This window comes from Schistocerca serialis, chromosome 2, assembly GCF_023864345.2.
Source record: "Schistocerca serialis cubense isolate TAMUIC-IGC-003099 chromosome 2, iqSchSeri2.2, whole genome shotgun sequence".
NCBI lineage: Eukaryota > Metazoa > Arthropoda > Insecta > Orthoptera > Acrididae > Schistocerca > Schistocerca serialis.
Window position 1 is genome coordinate 756,375,686 of NC_064639.1, and position 24,317 is coordinate 756,400,002.

Consider the following 24,317-nt stretch of genomic DNA (forward strand, 5'->3'; position numbering starts at 1 on the left):
CTCTTGTATGGCAACAAATTCCAAATAATTTCAAAGGACAAGCCATTAGTTCAGTGTTTTAGTCTGTCAGCCCAGGTCCCTGATGAAGCTGCCTACAGGTTGCAGCGGTGGACCTTGCTCCTCTCCAAATATAACAGATATTCATTTTTGTCTTATTGGGTGCCACGCCAGCACAGACACCTTATCCCACCTACCTGTTGGCCCAGACCCTGAGTTTCACTGAGAAGGGCTCTTGTGTTTTTCTTTGGATATCTCGTCCCACCCAGCAGTAGGTGGGTTTCCGATCACTAATACCCAAGTCAGCTCGGCAACAGCATCAGACTCTGTCCTCAAGAAAACAATCCTCCATGTCCACGAGGGTTGGTCTTCTTGTCCTCTGGGCCAAACTTCCGATCCGCTTTATAACTACTTAATCTTGCACCATCATCACCCGATCTTACAGCTATTACATAAGGGTCACTGTGTATTTCCTGCTCCAAAGCCTTCGCTCGCAGACATGTGTACTGGCCCAACATTTGGAGCATTTGGTTGCTCCAAGTCCCTGGTGTGCTAGTTAACAGGCGATTCCCAAAGCTTTGCCCTCCTAGTGGCCACCGGCAACCTAGTCCTGGAAACTCATCCTTGTGGATTTAGCAGGTCCATTCCTGAATATGTTTTCTGAATTCATATGCAATTTCTATATGTTGTCTGGCCCTCATCGATGACTACAAGTCACTATTCAAGGCTCTCTCAACAATTTTTCCAGTAGAGGTGTCCCAGTTACTCTCATTTCTGACAGCAGACCTCAGTTCCCGTCTCAGGCATTTCACGATTTCTGTGTTGGTCAGGCATTTTCCATGTTTGTTCCCCTCCCTTTAACCCCCAATCTAACGTGGAAGCTGAGCACAAGGCTTGCACATTTATGACAGACGAGAAAAATATCTGCAGGAATTCCACACTTTTTTTCTCATGACCTTTCAGATAGCTCCTATAGGTTCCCGCAGCTCTGCCAAGCTTCTCTATTGGTGCCAGCCAAGCACGCTGCTCCACCTCCTCCATCTGATATCCCACCACCATCATATTACACCGTACCAAGCTTTACCCCGAGGACGGCAGTCTGGGAGTGTGGTTTTGGTCAGCACCCCCACTGGTTTCCAGCAGTCATCATGCATCAGAACAGCCACTGCGTCTACGTCCTCTGGACTGGAGATCAGGTGATTCGGCACCATCAAAATCGGCTTTGAGTCCAGGTGACCATCCAACCCCCCCCCCCCCCCCCCCGCCCCGTCCCAGGTGCACTACCACCCAGTCAATGGGTGCTGCCCATCTGCCAATGTTCCAGCCTCCTCCACCACCACCTGTGTCAACACCTCCGTCCGATGAGCCTATGACTTTGCAGCCTCCAACAGAGCAGCACCAACTCCAGTCTCCCTCCAGCCAGAGGACACACCTTCACTGGTCTGACATCTGCACAGCTTCAGCCCACTGCAGAGGCACCGCCATCTTCCACACTCATCGTCAGGGATCCCGGCTCGAACTGCCCATCGCCAGTCTTGTTGTCTCATGCTCCTATGAGGGGCAGAAGAAAGCAGGGTGGGGGGGGGGGGGGGGGTCTGTTTCGGGCCACTCCTCACATTGGAAAATTTTGCCCATATTCTAAGTTCCCCATCAAGTGGGACTTGCTCTCCCATCTTACCTCTGAGGCCTCCAGAACATATACATCATTTCCACATCGCCGCCATCCACCCCTTGCCTAGGGAATCAGACACACTCAGTCCCCAAAGGGGGAATGGGTGTAGTGATCCACATAGATTCCACAACTGAGATAAATGTGTGCAGTTGTAAGATGGGCCTCAGGAATTGGCAGACTCTAGAACCATCAGATGCTGCCACCCGTGGATGTGCGCAAAGCCTCTCCTCCACGCGTATTGCCAGCCGGCTGACAATCTATAAGAGTTGGTCCTAGCCTGCCTAGCCCTCAGTTACATGTTTGACAGTTTAACTACTAGTATTAGGCTAGTAATGTAGCCACACTGAGGCAACTGTCTTCCTTTACAAGTTATTTCTAGATGTAATAACGCACTGTGTACCTTATTGTTTGTGTGATCTTGTGGTTAGAATTCTACTGTAGTTTACATTTTCGAGAAAAAGATAGACTTTTCTGTAGTAAACTTGTAAAAAGTTGATACCATTGTTAAAAAGTTAATTTAGTTTTGTAAATTCGACTTGACTGTAAAACTTTCGCATTTAAACATTTCAAAGTCTGGTAAATAATCTACTACGCCTCAGTCCCGCAGAAGTAGAAGCATCAGTCCTTTCCATAAGACTTTTTGCCCTCGGCCCAAATTCAATCATTCTGGACTCATTAAAAGTCCATCTCTCCTTCTCCTGGTCCCTACAGTGGAAACAGACTCAAACCAAAGCCAATGTTGAGCCTTGCCTGATTCAATTCACTCTTCCATCCAACTGTGATCCAGCCCCACCTGTCCCCAAACCACTCTGTTAACTTTCCAGAATTTCTTAACATCCAACCTAACCTCACCTCACCATCATTCTTCAAATCCCTGAACATGGAAGCTAAACTTACACCCACAAAAAGAACTGTATTCCACCACCTAAAAACTGGTCCTGACCCTATAACATAATCCACAGGGATTATCTACCTGAAGGACTCCACCAGCTCTCAGATTCGTCCACCTACAAATCCTGCCCCAGTGACCCCGTTCCAGAAATATAACAGGAGCCCCAGTCTATCCTCAAATCCTTATGCCCAACCGAGAACTTCTCCTCCTGCCTCCCCCCCCCCCCCCCCCCCGCCCCTACCTTTACTACACCCCACACTCCAACTACCTTAAAATCCATAAACCAGCCACCCAGGACGCCCCATGGTGGCCAGTTCCTATGCACCATTTAGAGAATCTCTCATTAACCAACACCTTCAGTCTATTATCCATAACCCACCCTCCTATACAAAAGGAACCAACCATTTCCTCCACCGACTCTCCACAGTTCCTGTTCCTTTACTACACAGAGTCCTGCTGATCACTACTGATGACACCTCCCACTACACTAACATCCCCAAAGCCCATGGCCTTGCTGTTACTGCTCACCAACTTTTCCCAATGCCCAACTGACTCTAAACCTACAAAGCCGTTACTGGTCACCACGACCAACTATATCCTCACCCACATACAAACATATAAAAAAACATATCTGTGGTACAGCAACAGGCACCCACATGGCACCTCTGAATGCCAGCTTATTCATGGGCCATTTAAAGGAATCCATCCTAACCATCGAGAATCCTAAATCACTTACCTGGTTCAGATTCATTGATGACATTTCGTGATTTGGACTCAGGGTGAGGACAACCTACCCACATTCCTTCAGAACCTCAACACCTTCTCCCACATTCACTTCATATGTTCCTCCTCAAATCAACATGCTATTTTCCTTGATGTGGACCTCCACCTAAAAGATGGCTACATTAGTACCTCCGTCAACATGAAACCTACCAACAACTACCTCCACTTCGGCAGCTGCCACCCATTCCATACTAAGAAGTCCCTTCCATACAGCCTAAGGCCGGTATTACACTATCAAATTTCTTTGTCCAATATCTTTGTCAAAGATATTTGATGGTGTAATAGGGACTTTGTCAAATGTCGTCCAATATTTGATCAAATCTAGGGCCTCACTGTAGATTTGATCAAAGAAATTGCTTGTCTTCTGTTCACTGCAATGTGACACGTTACCACATGGAGCACTAGCATCGCTGCAGCGTTCTGTCGTCTGTAGTGTTTTTATAAACATTGCCGGTAAATACAATTAGTGTGTGCCGACAACTACAAAATTTATAGAGATGTATGAAGCTGATGAGGCGCTTTACAATGTGAGGCCCCTGAATACAATAATAGATTAAGAAGATTGGAGACCTGACTTGACTTGACCTGACCTAACCTAACCTAACCTAACCTAACCTAACCTAACCTAACATAACCCTCTCCTGTAGCAAGGAATCGGAGTGTTACAGTGAGCCTGTCTTCTGAAGATGTAGCAGTTCTTAAGTGAATATTGTGCTTTGTGATATGAGGGTACACTTCACTGAGCACATACAGAAATGTATGCTCATCCATTCTTAAGTAATTGATGTACGATTTGACATCTGCCACTGTAAGCTCACATTACGTTTTGTTGAATGCTTTTATCGTGTCGTCGTAAAACCCATGGCTTCACCCAGATCCGTGCTGAGGAGATCCTCGTGGATGCGGAACATGTCAAATTTTTTTAAGTTGAATAGCAATACTAATAGTATGAATAAATACATCATTTGTTTCTATTAAAAATTTCGTCAATGGAGTAGAAGGAGTTGGCCACTAGAAAGTCTTTCAGGCTTCTTTTAAACTGATCTTTATTTGTAACTAAATTTTTTATGTTTACTGGCAAATTATTGAGTTCCTGAGTAGTTGACCCCTTTTTGAACTAAAGTAAGTGCTTTTAAGTCCTTGTGCAGATCATTTTTGTTCCTGGTATTGTATGTATGAACTGGGGAAAGAGAGATATATTATTTAGGACAAATTTCATTAAGGAGTAAATATACTGAGAGACAGTAGTTAGTATACCCAGTTCTTTGAAGAGGTTTCTGCAGGACGTCCGTGAATTTACTCCACAAATATTACGTATTACACGCTTTTGGACTCTGAAAACTTTTGTTTGACTTCAAGATTTGCCCCAAAATATTATACCATATGACATTATGGAATGAAAGTAGGCAAAGTATGCAAGCTTTTTCACTTTCATGTTGCCTATGTCTGCTAACACTTGAATTGCAAATACAGATTTGTTAAGGCGTTTCTGCAGTTCTGTGGTGTGCTCCTCCCAACTGAATTTATCATCAAGTAATCCCAGGAATTTAAGACTGTCAACCTTGTATGTATGGTTCCTTTTTTCCCCCCACTTCTTTTCCGCATGTGCACACAATGCAATTGCGGTACGTGCAACTGCTGCGGTTAATAACAAGTTGTTGTCAGCCATCTTGAACTTTGACGAAATATTTGATGACAGTGTAATACCCCTTCTAGCGCTACGTCAAAGATCTTTGTCAAATAAATTTGATGGAATATTTGATCACATCTTTGATCAAATCTTTGACAAAGAAATTTGATAGTGTAATACCGGCCTAACCAACTGTGGACATCACATCTGTATTAACTAGCAGTCCCTCTCCAAGTATATGAAGGGTCTCATTGAGATCTTCACAGACAGAAATTATCCCCCCCACACTTGTATAGAAACAGGTCTCCCTGCTCTCTCTCTCTCTCTCTCTCTCTCTCTCTCTCTCTCTCCAACCACCCACCATCTCCCACATACCCACCAGCCACAAAGGACAACTCTCCTCATGATTCAGTACCATCCAGGATTGTAGCAACTGACACATTCTCCGTCAGGGGTCCACCTATGTTATGTTATCCCTAAAACGAGGAATATCCTACCCATTATCCTTCCTCCACCCCCCCCCCCCCCACCCCACCCCAGAAAGTGATATTCTGCCTCCCACTGAACCTACGCAATATCCTTGTCTATCCCAACTCCACCCTTGTTCCCAATCTAGTACCTCAGGGTTCACATAGCCACAATAGACCTAGGTGGGAGACCTGTTGCACACATTCTCCCACCACCACCTCTCCAGTCTGATCACAGGCATCACCTATCCTGCCAAAGGCAGGTCTACCTGTGAAAGCAGTCACATGATCTACAAGTAAGCTACAACCACTATGCTGCTTTACATGTGGAACTGAAAACAAACGAACTTTCTGTCCACATGAATGGTCACTGATAACCTGTGGCCGAGAGGCAGCTAGGCTACGCAGTTGCTAAACTTGCTTTCCAACACAAGATGCTTCACTTCAATGACCACTTCACAGCCTGAATCATCTAGATCCTTCCTACCAACACCAGCTTTCCTGAATTACACTGGTGGGAACTCTCCCTGCAATTTATCTACAGACTAGTAAACCCACCCACCTATCCCCTTTCCCTGCTCTAACTCTAGTACTACACAGCCTTCTATTCCACAAACACACACCACAAGCCATTTTTACTTCCTCAACTTCATACCTTTTTCACTCCCCCCCCCCCCCCTCCCCCCCACGACTGCACCTAAAAGTCCTACCCGCTCCTTACCACATCCATGCGTGCTCCCACAAGCAGCACTTTACTTTCCCCCGTCCCTGCCCTGCTGTCTCTTCCCTCCCCGACCCAGCCTCCTCAATCCAATCACAAAAGGACTGCATCTTCCTTCAGGTGCAGTTGCTTGCAGTCTGGCCTCAGTGGCCAGAGACAGTGGTTTTGTGTGTGTATGTGTGTGTGTGTGTGATATATATATATATGTGTGTGTGATGTGCTTGAGCGAATGTGTGTGTGTTTTTACTTTACAAGAAGGCCTTTTGGGCAAAAGCCTAAAAGTATAGCAGTCTCTTTATTGTGCCTGTGTACAACTGAACATCTTCCCTATATGGTGAGTGGCAATCTACCCTTTTCATAATACTGTCATCGTCTGATCCTGGATTTTTCCAATGTTTAATTTTTTTCCATCTGATGTGCATTTTTTGAGATGTTTAGTTACTCCAAGCTAAAGCAAAAATCTTGCGTGCTCTGCAAATCACTGCAAAGTGCATGGGGAGGATACATCCCATGAACCACATATTACAGTTTTTTCCCGTGCCATTTGCTTATGTAGGGTGGAAATAATGATTGCTTACAAGCCTCTGCATTAGCTACAATTAGTCTAAATATGTCTTTGTGGTCCCTATGGAAACAATACAAAGGTTGGCAGAGGGAAGAGGCTGCAGTATCGTCATAAATTCCTCACTTAAAACTGGTTGTTGAAATTTTGTAACTAGAATTTCACATGATAGATGGTGTCAATCTTCAAATGTCCATATGTTCTGGTTTTTTAGCATCTCCTTGACACTCTCCCATAGGTCCAGAAAATCTGTGATCATTCTTGCTGCCTTTCTTTGCACATTTCCAACATCCCCTATTTGTCATATTTCATATGGGTCCCACCTACTTCAGTGATACGTTATGAGCATTCACAGGAAAACAGCAACCAAATAAAAGACTTTCTTTTCCTTACTTTAAATCTGGAAGCCCTAAATCTCTGACTGAAGTTCATCATAATCATAAAATACTGTGTAATTGTAACAAGATAAAAAAACAACTCACCCTTGAAAATATTTAGGATCCTCCTGCTTTCGATTATCATGTTTCAAAGGTGCCTTGGACATTCCGTCCACATTCAGTGCTATCTGTTCTCCCTTGCTGGTGTCATAATTGGGATTGGAAGTGTCAAGCTCCAATTCAAGTTTAACCTCCTGATGTATTGGTTTGATGCAACTCTGTTAAGTTATGCAAGAAAAAAGAATTACAACGTATTCTATTGCAGATGTGCTTTAGTAATATACATTTCAATAAAATGTTGTTTATTGGAAAAAACTGCACTGCTTCTCAAAGCTATATCAAAAAAGATCATGAATTTTAGATCAGTTCTTCAGTAAGATATAATGATAGAGAAGAGAAAAAAAAGAAAAATGGAGTGAAAAGAAAGGCAGGAGAGAATATTTTAGGATCTTAGAGGTTACTAAAATAATGCTGTAGAGAAAATATTCAACACGTTACATTACTGACTGTGTATACAACAGAATGAACACAAAGAAAGGTGAAGAAAGACTAAATGGTGGGGTGTGGAAGGGATGGAGTGAGGAAGAGGGTGTGGGTATGAAAGGAGATGGGATGGAAGGTAGAGGGAGATGGAGAGGAGGGGAGGGGGGGTAAGGTAGAAGGCAATAAAAATGGAATGGAGGGGTACAGAAGCAGGGAAGAGATGAATTTATGAGCTGCTTTATCTCCCAGCTTCTATCTACAGACAATGTAAGGAAAAGATAGATTGATACTTACCATAAAGACGACACAGTAAGTTGCAGCCAGGCACAATTAAAAGACAGTTATACATTAGCTTTCAGCCACAGCCTTCATCAGAAAAAGAACACACACACACACACACACACACACACACGACCACCATCTCCAATAGTTTAATTCTTTAAAATTTTTTTAAAAAGTGACAACTCCCTCTCAAAAAATACTTTATCCTTCAATAATTGTAACTCCCTTCTTTGCTAATTACATGTAAATGTAAATAAATACACTCAGCATCAGCAATAAAGAAATATACACTAGTACAGACAATACGAAAAGAACTAATCCCTGCAACACTTTACACAACAGATCTCTGCAGCCACACATCATTTTCCACTATAAAACAGTCATAATGAAAAATTATTAGAAACAATCAAGTAACACAAAACCTCTTTCAAAATAATGGTGCCTGAAGTACAGCTCAAACTTGGCATTTTTAAACTATTCAATAGCCTCCTTGGTAGCAAACTACTTTGTTTGTTAGTGAGCGTCATCACTGTGACAACTAAATCTGGGACATGTTTTACACTTAGTGATAACACTGCATACGTACACACTCCTGGAATAAGTTTCATATGAAAATGAATGTATCTTTGGATTTAATAAAGTGTGATCCCGATGCATTTCCACTAAACTTATGATGCTATCAATAATCCAGCACTTTCGCTAATCCAACACTCATATATGCACGGAATGGCCTATCAAGAATCTAGTGTACATAAGAAGCATTCTAAACAGGTAGATTCTAATGCAGCAGAAATTCATAGTAAACTTTTGATCTTTCTGCATTTTAATCTTGATATGACCGGAAGAAATACAAAACAAAACACTGACCAAAATATCATTTGATCTCCACCATCTTTCCGCGTACCTTCAGAAATTTATCAACATATTTGTAACAATACCACCATAACTAGTTCTAATAACTGTCCTTTATCAGACTGGATTCTGTAAATAAATCACTGCTTCTAATAGAAGTTTTAAATTTGGAATTTCGTTTTATATGCTACATAGTCCCTGAAATCATTTTTCAAAGTTCTGGCAATACTGCAAAATGTTTTGTTGGTAAATAAAAAAAAAACAGTTGTAACTAAAGCAATGAAAGATACCTGCAAAATGTTTTGTTTGCTACCTGTCAGACAGAGAAAGTCTGTCATCTAAGTTAATGGTGAGTAGGTCCTAGCTTTCATTGTTGATCACACAGTGGCATTAACCATCTCACACATAGTCGTATGTACCACGCTGGGGAATCACATTACTTATGTCAAACCACAATGACTGAGCCTTTTGAATATTTCACACACTTTTCAGTTCAAAGATAAATTCATTGCATGGAACTGCGTTTTCATGTTTTCTCTATGCATGTCATTTGTGCTGCTTTCCAAAAAAGTTTAATTACATCTAATTTAATTTTTTAATAATTATTTCTTTTGATTTCTTTTCTTTATGTAGGAAATCAACCACACTTACAAATTAAAGGTGTTTTTGGACAAAATTCTTTATAGCTGACACACACACACACACACACACACACACACACACACACACAAAAAGAGATACTGTCTCCCAAAGCTTATGTGCTTATTCCTTACAATCATTACAATGCAGATATCAACATTTAAGAAAGAAGAACATGAAATCTCTGGTTTCCAGAATCTGGTTGGTTCAAGAAAAATTCAACGTGAAATGATCCCTGAATCCCTCAACTGAAGAGAAATCTTAGTGCTGGTTTTAATAACATCAAATATGGCATCCATTTGTAACCAATGCAAGTAAGATGTATTACACTAAATATCCAACAACACACAACTCAGTTATAAGCAGTACTCCATGTATCCTGTTACTCCCTCTATTACCACATGGCTAACGCAGAGCTGGGTCACCACCAGTTGCAGGTTGCTTATTTATTGGCTCCCAGGGGGCATTAAAAATTTAATTTTTAATGTTTCATATAATTATTGACCAAATTTAAAATACTGCCTCATTATACTCATTACTAATCTTATAGAAAAGGTTTAACACGGTAAGACAGGTATTGCAGGGACCTTATTCACACAGTATTTGAAAATAAAGATCACTGGTGACTTCCAACAAACTTTACAAATAATTCAAAGCTTTATGAATTTTTTGCTCACTGACAGCCCCTGCAAAATAATAAGAAGAGAAAAGTTTATGGCATAATACATATTTCCCCCCCCCATGAACCATGGACCTTGCCGTTGGTGGGGAGACTTGCGTGCCTCAGCGATACAGATGGCCGTACCGTAGGTGCAACCACAACGGAGGGGTATCTGTTGAGAGGCCTGACAAACATGTGGTTCCTGAAGAGGGGCAGCAGCCTTTTCAGTAGTTGCAGGGGCAACAGTCTGGATGATTGACTGATCTGGCCTTGTAACATTAACCAAAACGGCCTTGCTGTGCTGGTACTGCGAACGGCTGAAAGCAAGGCGAAACTGCAGCCGTAATTTTTCCCGAGGACATGCAGCTATACTGTATGATTAAATGATGATGGCGTCCTCTTGGGTAAAATATTCCGGAGGTAAAATAGTCCCCCATTTGGATCTCCGGGCGGGGACTACTCAAGAGGATGTCGTTATCAGGAGAAAGAAAACTGGCATTCTACGGATCGGAGCGTGGAATGTCAGATCCCTTAATCGGGCAGGTAGGTTAGAAAATTTAAAAAGGGAAATGGATAGGTTAAAGTTAGATATAGTGGGAATTAGTGAAGGTCGGTGGCAGGAGGAACAAGACTTTTGGTCAGGTGATTACAGGGTTATAAATACAAAATCAAATAAGGGTAATGCAGGAGTAGGTTTAATAATGAATAAAAAAATAGGAGTGCGGGTTAGCTACTACAAACAGCATAGTGAACGCATTATTGTGGCCAAGATAGACACAAAGCCCATGCCTACTACAGTAGTACAAGTTTATATGCCAACTAGCTCTGCAGATGATGAAGAAATTGATGAAATGTATGACGAGATAAAAGAAATTATTCAGGTAGTGAAGGGAGACGAAAATTTAATAGTCATGGGTGACTGGAATTCGTCAGTAGGAAAAGGGAGAGAAGGAAACATAGTAGGTGAATATGGATTGGGGGGAAGAAATGAAAGAGGAAGCCGCCTTGTAGAATTTTGCACAGAGCATAACTTAATCATAGCTAACACTTGGTTCAAGAATCATGAAAGAAGGTTGTATACCTGGAAGAATCCTGGAGATACTAAAAGGTATCAGATAGATTACATAATGGTAAGACAGAGATTTAGGAACCAGGTTTTAAATTGTAAGACATTTCCAGGGGCAGATGTGGATTCTGACCACAATCTATTGGTTATGAACAGCAGATTGAAACTGAAGAAACTGCAAAAAGGCGGGAATTTAAGGAGATGGGACTTGGATAAACTGAAAGAACCAGAGGTTGTAGAGAGTTTCAGGGAGAGCATAAGGGAACAATTGACAGGAATGGGGGAAAGAAATACAGTAGAAGAAGAATGGGTAGCTCTGAGGGATGAAGTAGTGAAGGCAGCAGAGGATCAAGTAGGTAAAAAGACGAGGGCTAATAGAAATCCTTGGGTAACAGAAGAAATATTGAATTTAATTGATGAAAGGAGAAAATATAAAAATGCAGTAAATGAAGCAGGCAAAAAGGAATACATACGTCTCAAAAATGAGATTGACAGGAAGTGCAAAACGGCTAAGCAGGGATGCCTAGAGTACAAATGTAAGGATGTAGAGGCTTGTCTCACTAGGGGTAAGATAGATACTGCCTACAGGAAAATTAAAGAGGCCTTTGGAGAGAAGAGAACCACTTGTATGAATATCAAGAGCTCAGATGGCAACCCAGTTCTAAGCAAAGAAAGGAAGGCAGGCAGAAAGGTGGAAGGAGTATATAGAGGGTTTATACAAGGGCGATGTACTTGAGGACAATATTATGGAAATGGAAGAGGATGTAGATGAAGATGAAATGGGAGATAAGAGACTGCGTGAAGAGTTTGACAGAGCACTGAAAGACCTGAGTCGAAACAAGGCCCCGGGAGTAGACAACATTCCATTAGAACTACTGATGGCCTTGGGAGAGCCAGTCATGACAAAACTCTACCATCTGGTGAGCAAGATGTATGAGACAGGTGAAATACCCACAGACTTCAAGAAGAATATAATAATTCCAATCCCAAAGAAAGCAGGTGTTGACAGATGTGAAAATTACAGAACTATCACTTTAATAAGTCACAGCTGCAAAATACTAACGCGAATTCTTTACAGACGAATGGAAAAACTGGTAGAAGCGGACCTCGGGGAGGATCAGTTTGGATTCGGTAGAAATGTTGGAACACGTGAGGCAATACTAACCTTACGACTTATCTTAGAAGAAAGATTAAGAAAAGGCAAACCTACGTTTCTAGCATTTGTAGACTTAGAGAAAGCTTTTGACAACGTTAACTGGAATACTCTCTTTCAAATTCTGAAGGTGGCAGGAGTAAAATACAGGGAGCGAAAGGCTATTTACAATTTGTACAGAAACCAGATGGCAGTTATAAGAGTCGAGGGGCATGAAAGGGAAGCAGTGGTTGGGAAACGAGTGAGACAGGGTTGTAGCATCTCCCCTATGTTATTCAATCTGTATATTGAGCAAGCAGTAAAGGAAACAAAAGAAAAATTCGGAGTAGGTATTACAATTCATGGAGAAGAAGTAAAAACTTTGAGGTTTGTTGATGACATTGTAATTCTGTCAGACACAGCAAAGGACTTGGAAGAGCAGTTGAACGGAATGGACAGTATCTTGAAAGGAGGATATAAGATGAACATCAACAAAAGCAAAACGAGGATAATGGAATGTAGTCAAATTAAATCTGGTGATGCTGAGGGGATTACATTAGGAAATGAGAGACTTAAAGTAGTAAAGGAGTTTTGCTATTTAGGGAGTAAAATAACTGATAATGGTCGAAGTAGAGAGGATATAAAATGTAGACTGGCAATGGCAAGGAAATCGTTTCTGAAGAAGAGAAATTTGTTAACATCGAGTATAGATTTAAGTGTCAGGAAGTCGTTTCTGAAAGTATTTGTATGGAGTGTAGCCATGTATGGAAGTGAAACATGGACAATAACCAGTTTGGACAAGAAGAGAATAGAAGCTTTCGAAATGTGGTGCTACAGAAGAATGCTGAAGATAAGGTGGGTAGATCACATAACTAATGAGGAGGTATTGAATAGGATTGGGGAGAAGTTTGTGGCACAACTTGACTAGAAGAAGGGATCGGTTGGTAGGACATGTTTTGAGGCATCAAGGGATCACAAATTTAGCATTGGAGGGCAGCGTGGAGGGTAAAAATCGTAGAGGGAGACCAAGAGATCAATACACTAAGCAGATTCAGAAGGATGTAGGTTGCAGTAAGTACTGGGAGATGAAGAAGCTTGCACGGGATAGAGTAGCATGGAGAGCTGCATCAAACCAGTCTCAGGACTGAAGACCACAACAACAACATATTTCCTGTTCATGCAGTGAAACTTCAGCATGTGGCAATGACATTTTAATGAATTACTTCTTTACTACCAACTCTCTTTGTGACACATTTTACAAGCAGTATTGACATTTACTACTGAATGTACTTACAAAATTATATCACTGTATGACACACAATTCAGGGGATATGACGTCATACAAAAAACTAGCTCTTGGTTAATACAGAGAAAATATTTACTGAACTATACTCATTCAGTGACTGATAATGAGGGCACTTAGAGTGTTCCAAGAAACATTGAATGTAATTTCTAACCTTTTCTTGCTTACAAGCTTAATGCCAAGTATTTAACACATTAACTCATTTGTCATGCAATCAGATATCTGAAGCTGTTTTATATGTGCAAGTTCGATTCTTTAACAAATTGGGGTTTGCTTTTGCAAACATAAAACCTGTGCTTCCTCACTGTGTTTCCTGAATCACATTTTTAATTTAATGGGATATTTCAATGGAAAATTAACAACTTAAATGATAAATATATGGCTCTTACCTGTATAACGTTTGCTCCATCATACCCAATTGATGACTTTTTGATTGGGTACTGAAAAAGAAATAACTTCTCTGCCAATGTCCGTGAAAGATATACTGGAATCTGCAAACACACATAAAAATATTACTCCAACAGCAGCACAATAAACTGTTAAAATAGCACTGTAAAAAATATACAACTAAAATGTTAAACTAAGAGCATGAACAGTAAAACCTGAGAATATTCATACATTTGAGTCACAAAATAAACATATGTTACAACCATGACTCTAGTAATACACTGCAGAAAATATGTGGTTATACTACATTTAAATTCTGCTTGTCTGCCAGACCTCTCTCTGCTGAAGAGTACTTATGACTATTTATTGGTATTTTCTTTGAATGATCCATCAACAGGCTCTTCACTTCCTGAATAACATTTACCAATGTCATTACCAAATATGTCATTGTTATTTGTTTCTTCAGTCCTTTTCTTCAAACACGTAAACCTATATATAATATAGAACTTGTAAATGAAGTCTGGCTGCAGACTGACAGAACTAATAAAATGATCAAAATAAAATGACCAAAGCATTAGCATCATGTGAAGAGATGGAGACAGAGGAATGGGATAAAACAGCAAATATATAAATATATATATAAAGATGAGGTGACTTACCGAACGAAAGCGCTGGCAGGTCGATAGACACACAAACAAACACAAACATACACACAAAATTCAAGCTTTCGCAACAAACTGTTGCCTCATCAGGAAAGAGGGAAGGAGAGGGAAAGACGAAAGGATGTGGGTTTTAAGGGAGAGGGTAAGGAGCCATTCCAATCCCGGGAGCGGAAAGACTTACCTTAGGGGGAAAAAAGGACAGGTATACACTCGCGCGCACACACACACATATCCGTCCGCACATACACAGACTCAAGCAGACATTTGTAAAGGCAAAGAAACTCTTTGCCTTTACAAATGTCTGCTATCAATGAGTGTGGTTCAGTAAACTCATCATGGAATCATGGTGCCACATCAAATATTAATGATGACATTTGTTCAGTATCAAGATGTACACTAAACCTTTGCCTTTACAAATGTCTGCTTGTGTCTGTGTATGTGCATGTGTGTGTGTGTGTGTGTGTGTGTGTGTGTGTGTGTGTGTGTGTGTGTGTGTGTGCGCGCGCGCGTGTATACCTGTCCTTTTTCCCCCCTAAGGTAAGTCTCTCCGCTCCCGGGATTGGTATGACTCCTTACCCTCTCCCTTAAAACCCACATCCTTTCGTCTTTCCCTCTTTCCTGATGAGGCAACAGTTTGTTGCGAAAGCTTGAACTTCGTGTGTATGTTTGTGTTTGTCTGTGTGTCTATCGACCTGCCAGTACTTTCGTTCGGTAAGTCACATCATCTGTGTTTGTATACATATATTTCGTCTTGGCATTGAAGACCCTCTCTTATAGCTAACCAGCTATTTAGCAAGTTGACATTACAACAAAAGTAAAACATGAACAGCACACAATAATAATAATAATAATAATAATAATAATAATGGTGATAGGCATGATAATGGGTAAACAGTATTTTAGAAATGTAAGTGTAATTAATAGTTCATTCAAATAATGGAAAATCCAGGATGGAATATAACAATATACGAGGCGTGTTTTTTAAGTAAGTACCGTTCTGAAATTTAAAAAAAACGTGCTAAGATATCTCAATAATTTTATTTTTACATGATGCCTTGTAATGAGACAATCAATGCAGAGACTTACTGTAGGACATTGCACAATCCGCACCATTCAATTCAGAACAAAAGACATGGCAAGTTGAGCAAAGGCATCATTTTGCTGCAAGACAATGCCCGTCCGCATGTGGTGAATCAGACCAAAGATCTCATCATATCTTTTCAATGGAAAACTCTAGATCATCCTCCATACAGCCCTGTTTTTGCGCCCAGTGATTGGAAAACTCTAGATCATCCTCCATACAGCCCTGATCTTGCGCCCAGTGACTACCATCTGTCCCTGCACTTGAAGAAACACCTGGGCGGTCAGCGTCTTCAAGACGACAACGAAGTCAAAACAGTGGTGATGCAGTGGTTAACAAGTCATGTGCAGACTTCTATGAGGAGGGTATACAAAAACTGGTACAATGTTATGACAAGTGCCTCAATATTGACGGAAATTATGTAGAAAAGTAGATTAAGTTACAGGCTTTCATGCAAAAATAAAATTATTGCGATATCTTAGCACGTCTTTTTTTAATTTCAAAACGGTACTTACTTAAAAAACACGCCTCATATGAAAATGATAGTTGCTGCTCACTATGCAGAAAAAATGCTGAGTCACAGATAGGCACAACAAAAAGACTGTCAGAATACAAGATTTTGGCTAACAAGGCCTTCAGCGGAAATAGACAACACACACATACACTCACACAAACACAACTCACATACACATGCCCACAGTCTCTGACTGCTGACCCCAGACTGCAAGCAGCAGCATGTGATGGGAGAAGCAACTGGGTGGTAGGTGAATGGTGGATGCTGGAGCAAGGAGGGGGAGGGATAACAGGGTAGGAGTGGGGGACAGTAAAGTGCTGCTTGTGTGAGTATGCAGGGGTGTGGTGGAGAGAAGGTAGCGCAGTTAGTTGCGTTCAGGAAATTAGACAGAGGAGGGGGGGGGGGGGGGGGGGGGTAGCAGAAAAGGAGAGAATAAAAAGCCTGTGGGTATGTTGGTGGAATAAAGGGCTGTGTAGTGCTGGAATGGGAAAAGGGAAGGGCTACGGGGCTAAGGACATTGACTAACAAAGGTTGAGACCAGGAGAGTTATGGGAATGTAGGATATATTGCTTCCCCCCTGTACAATTCAGAAAAGCTGGTGTTGGAGGGAAGGATCCAGATGGCACAGGCTTGAAGCAGTTATTGAAATGAAGAATGTGCAAGCTCAGCAACTGCGTGGGCCAGCTGTTTCTTGGCCAGTTTGTTGGTGGCCATACATGTGGACAGCTCCAGTCCTGGATGGCACTGAGTCACAAGGGGAATTCTTTCCTGTGGCTAGATGGTTGTAATGCCCACATAGAATGAAGCAGAGTGATTGCAGCTTAGCTTGTAGACCACATGACTGATTACACAGGTAGCCCTGCCTTTGATGGGATACTTGATGCTTGTGACTGTACTGGTGTATATGATTGTGGGAGGATGTATGGGACAGGGATATGAGGCAAGGGGTTGGGAACAGAGGTTGTGTACGGATGGATGAGCGTATTGTGTAGGTTCGGCAGGCAGCAGTATAACACTGTGGGAGGGGTTGGAAGGATAGTGGGTAGGGCATTCCTCATTTCAGGGCACAACGAGAGGTAGTCGAAACCCTCGAGGAGAATGTGATTCAGTTGCTTCAGTCCTGGGTGGTACTGAGTTATGAGGGGAATGGGCCAGATGGTGGGACTTTGGAAGGTGGTAGGAGAGTGGAAAGATAAGGCACGAAAGATTTGTTTCTGTCCAAGGCTGGTAGGATAATTACGGTCAGTGAAGGCTTCAGTGAGACACTTCGTATATTTTGAGAAGGACCACTTGTCATTACATATGCGGTGGCCATGGTTGGTTAGGCTGTATGGAAGGGACTTCGTGGTACAGAATGGGTGGCTATGGGCACGCACGTGGCACCAACCTATCCATGGGCCACCTAGAAGAATCCTTCCAAAACAACGAGAATCCCAAACCCCTCACCTGGTTCAATTTCACTCATGATATCTTAGTGATCTGGATCAAAGGTGACGACATCCTACCCACATTCCTCCAGAACCTCAATATCTTCTCCTCCATATGCATCACACGGTCCTGCTCATCCCAACAAGCCACCTTCCTCGATGTTGACCTCCACCTCAAGGATGTCTACATTGGTACCCCCATCCATATCAAAACAACCAACTATCAGCAATATCTCCATTTCGACAGCTGCCACCCATTCCATACCAAGAAATCCCTTCCATACAGCCCAGTTACCTGTGCCCGACACAACTGTAGTGAAGAGTAGTCCCTCTCGTAATATGCCAAGGTCTCACTGAGGCTTTCGCAGACTGTATTTACCCTCCCGACCTTGTACAAAAACAGATCTCCCATGCCTTATCACTCCAGTCACCCACCACCTCCCAAAGTACCACCATCCACCCACACAGGAGCACTCCCCTTGTGACTCAGTACCACACAGAGCTGGAGAAACTGAAACACATTCTCTCACCATACCCTGAAAAGAGGAATGTCCTACAGCGCCTAGCTGCCCTATCCTCTATCCACCTCATTCCTGTATGCTCCCACAAACAGCATTGTCCCCAGAACTGATATGGCTGGGCTGGGGCTGGGCTGTTTTGAGGGAAGAGACCAAACTGCGAGGTCATCGGTCTCATCGGTTTAGGAAAGGACGGGGAAGGAAGTCGGCCGTGCCCTTTCAAAGGAACCATCTCGGCATTTGGCTGGAGCGATTTAGGGAAATCACGGAAAACCTAAATCAGGATGGCCGGACGCGGGATTGAACCGTCGTCCTCCTGAATGCGAGTCCAGTGTGCTAACCACTGCGCCACCTCGCTCGGTTAACTGATATGGCTCTTTGGATGTGAATCGAGTGGAAGGACTGAACTAGAGACTTTGAAGGTTCTGCGACAAGCGAGGCTGTGACTTCTTTGACTTGTGCAACACGGTTGAAAACTGTAGGGTCGCTCTAAATGGGTCAGGGGTGCACTACATATCAGAGGCTGCTACCCAGGTAGCTGACAATGTTTGGGATGCACACAAGAGCTTTTTTAGTTTATGTGACTCTCCAGTCAATTCAGATACACTATGTGATCAAAAGTATCTGGACACCTGGCTGAAAATAACTTACAAGTTTGTGGCGTCCTTCGTCGCTAATGCTGGAATCCAATATGGTGTTGGCCCACCGTTAGCCTTGATGACAGCTTCCACTCTCACAAGCATACGTTCAGTCAGGTACTGGAAGGTTTCTTGGGGAATAGCAGCCCATTTTTCATGGAGTGCTGCACTAAGGAGAGGTATCGATGTCAGTCAGTGAGGCCTGGCACGAAGTTGGCATTCCAAAACATTCCAAAGGTGTTATTTAGGATACAAGTCAGGACTATGTGCATGCCAGTCCATTACAGGGACGTTATTGATGTGTAACCACTCCAACACAGGATGTGCATTATGAAGAGGTGGGCGATTGTGTTGCAATCGCCATCCCCAAATTGCTCTTCAACAGTGGGAAGCAAGAAGGTGCTTGAAACATCAATGTAGACTTGTGTTGTGATAGTGCCACACAAAACAAAAAGGGGCGTAAACCCCCTCCATGAAAAACACGGCCACACCATTTCATCACCGCTTCCAAATTTTACTGTTGGCACTACACACGCTGACAGATGACGTTCACTGGGCATTCACCATACCCGCACCCTGCAATCAGATTGCCACACTGTGTACTGTGATCAACACAATGTTTTTCCACTGTTCAATCGTCCAATGTTTATGCTCCCTACACCAAGCAAGGTGTCGTTTGGCATTTGTTGGCGTGATGTGTGGCTTATGAGCAGCCACTCGACCATGAAATCCAAGTTTTTTCTCACCTCCCGCCTAACTGTCATAGTACTTGCAGTGGATCCTGTCACAGTTTGGAATTACTGTGTGATGGTCTAGATAGATGATTACACATTACGACCCTCTTCAACTGTTGGCAGTCTCTATCAGTCAACAGATGAGACCAGTCTGTACGTTTTTGTGCTGCATGTGTCCCTTCACGTTTCCACTTCGCTATCACATTGGAAACAGTAGACCTAGGCATGTTTAGGAGTGTGCAAATCTTGTGTACAGACAAATGACACAAGTGACACCAATCACCTGACCACGTTTGAAGTCATGAGTTCTGTGGAGTGCCCCATTCTGCTCTCTCACTACTGCTCTCTGACTACTGAAGTCGCTGACATGGAGTACCTGGCAGTAGGTGGCAGCACAATGCACCTAATACGAAAAACATATGTTTTTTGGGTATCCAGAAACTTTCGATCACATAGTGTAACAATAGCTGTAGGAAACCCAGAAATATCAGTGTAAATCAAATTTAATGCCTCCCATTGGTGAGAGTATTAAAATCCTAATAGTTAACTACCGAAGCATTCACATCAAAGTCCCAGAGTTTGAAGCGCTCATGAAAAGCAGTGAAGCTAACATAATACTAGGAACAGAAAGCTGGTTGAAACTTGAAATTGACAGCAGTGAGATTTTTGGGGAAAATTTAAGTGTATATCGAAATGACAGGCAAATGAGAAATGATCGCAGTATATTTGTCGCAGTAGAAAAGACAAATTACAGTCTTGTTAGTGGTCAGCGTGATAAAGATATTCTGCATTACTAAATGCCTTCTTTGAAAACTACCTAGAACAGATAGTTATGAACCTCACTCCTGATGGAAATATATTGGATCTAATGTCAGCAAACGCACCTGACCTCTCTGAGAATGTCCTTATCAAAACTGTTGTCAGTGATCATGACGCAGTTTGGAACATTGATTACTAAAGAACAAAGGATATTAAACAAGCAGAACGGTATATATGTTCCTTAAACTAGATTAAAAAAATCAGCAGTGTCATGCCTCAATGAGAAACAAAACATTCAGCACAGGCAAAGAGCACATAGCGAAACTATGGCTCAGGTGTAATGAGTGATGACTTCAATGAATATTGTAACAGAATATTGTCAAATGATGTCTCACAAAATCCAAAGAAATTCTGGTCATATGCAAAGGCTGTTGGGTGAAATCGTTAAAATTGAACAAAGCACCAGAGCCCGGTGCAATCCCTGTCAGGTTCTATACCAAATTTGCAGCTGAGTTTGCCCCTCTTCTGACTATAATCTATTGTAGATCCCTCAAACAAAAAACTGTGCCCAGTCCTTGGAAAAAAGCACAGGTCACACATGACTACAAAAAGGCTAGCAGAAGTGATCCACCAAACTACTGTCTAATATTCTAGACAACGATTTGTTGTTGGATCTTGGAACATATTCTGAGCTCAAACATAATGAGGTCTTTTGAACAGAATGACCTCCCCAATCCCAATTAGTTTGGATTCTGAAGTTAAACCCAATTTGTACTTTTCTCAGATGACATACTGAGTTTTGGATCAAGACAGTCAGGTAGGTTTCCTGATTAGGTATTTGACTCAGTGCCACACCTATGCTTATTGTCAAAAGTACAACTATATGGCGTGTTGAGATAAATTTGTGACTGGACTGAGGACTTTTTGGTAAGGAGGATGCAGCATGTTATCTTGGTTGGAGAGTCAATGTCAGATGTAGAAGTAACTTCATGTGTGCCCCAGGCAAGTGGTTGGGATCATTGCTGTTCATGTTGTACATTAATGACCTTGCAGACAATATTAATAGTAAAATTAGGCTTTTGCAGATGATGCAGTTATCTATAATTAAGTACTATCTGAGAGAAGCTACATAAATATTCAGTCAGATCTTGATAACATTTCAAAGTGGTGCAAAGATCGACAACTTGCTTTCAACGTCCAGAAATATAAAATTGTGCATTTTACAAAGTGAAAAATGTAATATCAATGAGTAACTGTTGGAATTGGCCAAATCGTACAAATACCTGGGTGTAACACTTTGTAGGTATATGAAATGGAATGACTGTATATGCTCAGTCATGGGGGTAAGGAAGGTGGCAGACTTGGGTTTATTGGTAGAATGCTGGGAAGTGCAATCAATCTACCATGGACATTGCTTACAAATCAATCCTTTGACTGGTTCTAGAATATTGCTTAAGTGTACCAAATAGGAGTAACAGGGATACTAAACGTATATAGAGAAGGGCAGTACAAAACGACAAGGTTTATTTGATCCACAGAAAATTGTCACAGAGATACTGAAGGAAATGAACTAAATACTCTTGAAGATAGACGTAAATTATACCAAGACGATAAAGTTTCAAGAACTGGTTAAATGATGACTCTAGAAATGTACTACAATATCCTAATTATTGCTCAAATAGGGACTATGAGGATAAGAGTAGAATAATTACTGCATGTACAGAGGCATTCAAACAATCATTCTTCCCATGTTCCATTCATGAATGGAATGGGACGAAACCCTAATAACTGGTACAATGGGACATACCCTCTGCCATGCATCTCACAGTGCATTGCAGAGTATAGATGTAGATGTACATTCAGCATGAGCACAGTCTGGATTAGCGTTACCTTCATTTTGGATGGAAATACTTTCCTATTATGCAATAACCTTTTATTAGTTTTTGGTTGGTTAATTGGATATCGCCAAGGAGCAGAGGAGGAACTGTTTCACGAAAATATTCACTAATCAATTGTCAATAGTATATGAGGATGATCTGTAACTTCTTCAGGTTTAGTACAATACACAGGTTTAGTGTACATCTTGATACTGAACAAATGTCATCATTAATATTTGATGTGGCACCATGATTCCATGATGAGTTTACTGAACCACACTCATTGATAGCAGCTTTTTTTAAGGTAGTCGCTGAACTACGGTATTGCACTGTTTGAGAAATTTAGCAGTTTCATTTCCGAATAAATATATTAAAATTAACATTATGAAAAGCCTTGTGCAGAAATCCAGCACTTTCTAGATGGGCACTTTACATCCATCTACAGCATATCTGATGTCATAAGTTGCTGTGCAAATGATGTTTCTGGAAGTCTGAATGAACTTTATCAAAGTTTTAAAGTATTCCATCAGCTGCTCATGAACACTGTGCTATAAGCCTTCAGATACTGGGTTAACCCTCCCGTTATCAAGCTTTTTCACACCTCTATTTTACCAAGCGGGGTATTTGGACTACCCCAAAAGGGTTTTGTGTTTTATTGTAATATTTGTTCTCAGATTTCATTATTTCCATTTAATGGGTTTATTTAGTATTGAAAAACAGCTTTTCAGATTATTAAAAGTATTTAATCAGATCACAGATACAAAGTACAAAAAAATTTTTATGCCTTTCAGTAAATTCAGTACTCAACGAACAGAAAATTAATAATCTATGTACCTCAACAGTCACTGCAGTAAAATAACACAAGACTTTTTCAATTTTTCAGTCAACTACATTTTTGCACTGCATGCACTTCACAGTAACAGTTTCTTCTCTGTGTATATTACAAACAGGTTTCTTGCACATTACACAACAGAATCTTGTTTTCCGATCTTTGTTTCTCTTGCAATCTTGACATCGTTGTGGCATTGGTAACTTGGAACACTGGGTCTGAATCACTGCTGTAGGAATTGCAATACCACAAGCTTTCAGTGCATCTTGTGCATCTTTATGAAGACCAATGATATTTTTGGCTTTTTCTTCCACGTTGCCTTTGCTGGGTCCAAATGCCAGTTCAGTCGTGAAGAGTTTACGTCGGCTTCAGTTATTCTTCTGCCATTCAGGAAATCTTTGAGTGTATAGAATATATGCATTCAGTGCTGCAGCATCTATCATTTCCATAAGATTCTTAGTGACCATCACCTCGTTTCTCTAACACAACTGTATTCTCTTGTCATTTTGTCCCCATTATCTACAGCACCTTTGGTTTTGTTGTAGTGCAGTATGATTTTGGGTTTGTGTTCACTTTCTTCACCACTCACTTGTCTCTCATTATGCTGAGTAGAGAGTAGTATTACTGCCTCTCCCTTCTTTGGAACATAGGAAACTAGGGTCAAGTCATTCGCGAAACCGAACAGTGAACGTCTCTCTCTTTCTGTTTGGCAAGAATTCCTTCGGAATCACGCTAGGTACCAACCAACGTGGTGTTTCGTTTTAGTAGTTCAACACCCAATGGAAAACTGGTGAAAAAATTATCAGTTGTTACACCATGACCGTTATTCAGAAATAGTTCCATCAGATCCAAAACAACTCTCTGTCCTTGATTCACTTCCAGAGTATTGTCCACCATTCCTGTGTAAATTTGGATCCGTAATAAGTAAGATGTCTTCACATCAGCACAAACCCAAATTTTAATGTCATACTTGCCAGGCTTGCTCTTCATATAAACCCTAAAAGGGCAGTTTCCTCGGTACGCTGCTAATCTTTCATCAATAGTCACATATTCATAAGGATAGAAGATCTTGCACAAATTAGATTGAAATTTGTCGAACACTACCCTGATGGCTTGTAGCTTGTGTCTCTGTTGTCAAATCGCAAGAATTTCAGTATAGTTAAAAATCGGTTTCTTGACATGGCAGCAGAAAAGAATGGTTGCCGACAGGCAACATTACCTTCCCACAGATCGGAAGCACTAGTGTGATGTCCATGAGTTCGACCAGCTCCTATTGGAAATGCTAATACAGCGTACACTTCAGTTGCATTTA

General features: G+C 41.5%; 1 protein-coding gene across 2 annotated transcripts in view; it reads right to left on the reverse strand.

Moving 5' to 3' along the window:
- Nucleotides 1-24,317, reverse strand: part of LOC126457954 (DNA-directed RNA polymerase III subunit RPC5) — a 122,217-nt gene that overhangs the window by 75,720 nt on the left and 22,180 nt on the right. The window contains exons 1-3 of one of the 2 annotated variants that reach the window (XM_050094687.1): nt 14,300-14,421; nt 13,969-14,070; nt 7,207-7,379 (exon numbers count right to left, since the gene is read on the reverse strand). In XM_050094687.1, the coding sequence (XP_049950644.1) occupies nt 7,207-7,268 (62 nt within the window). In that variant the 5' untranslated portion in view covers nt 7,269-7,379; nt 13,969-14,070; nt 14,300-14,421. Of the gene's footprint in view, nt 1-7,206; nt 7,380-13,968; nt 14,071-14,299; nt 14,422-24,317 lie in introns of those variants that run through there. The other variant, XM_050094686.1, reaches the window with a different exon arrangement.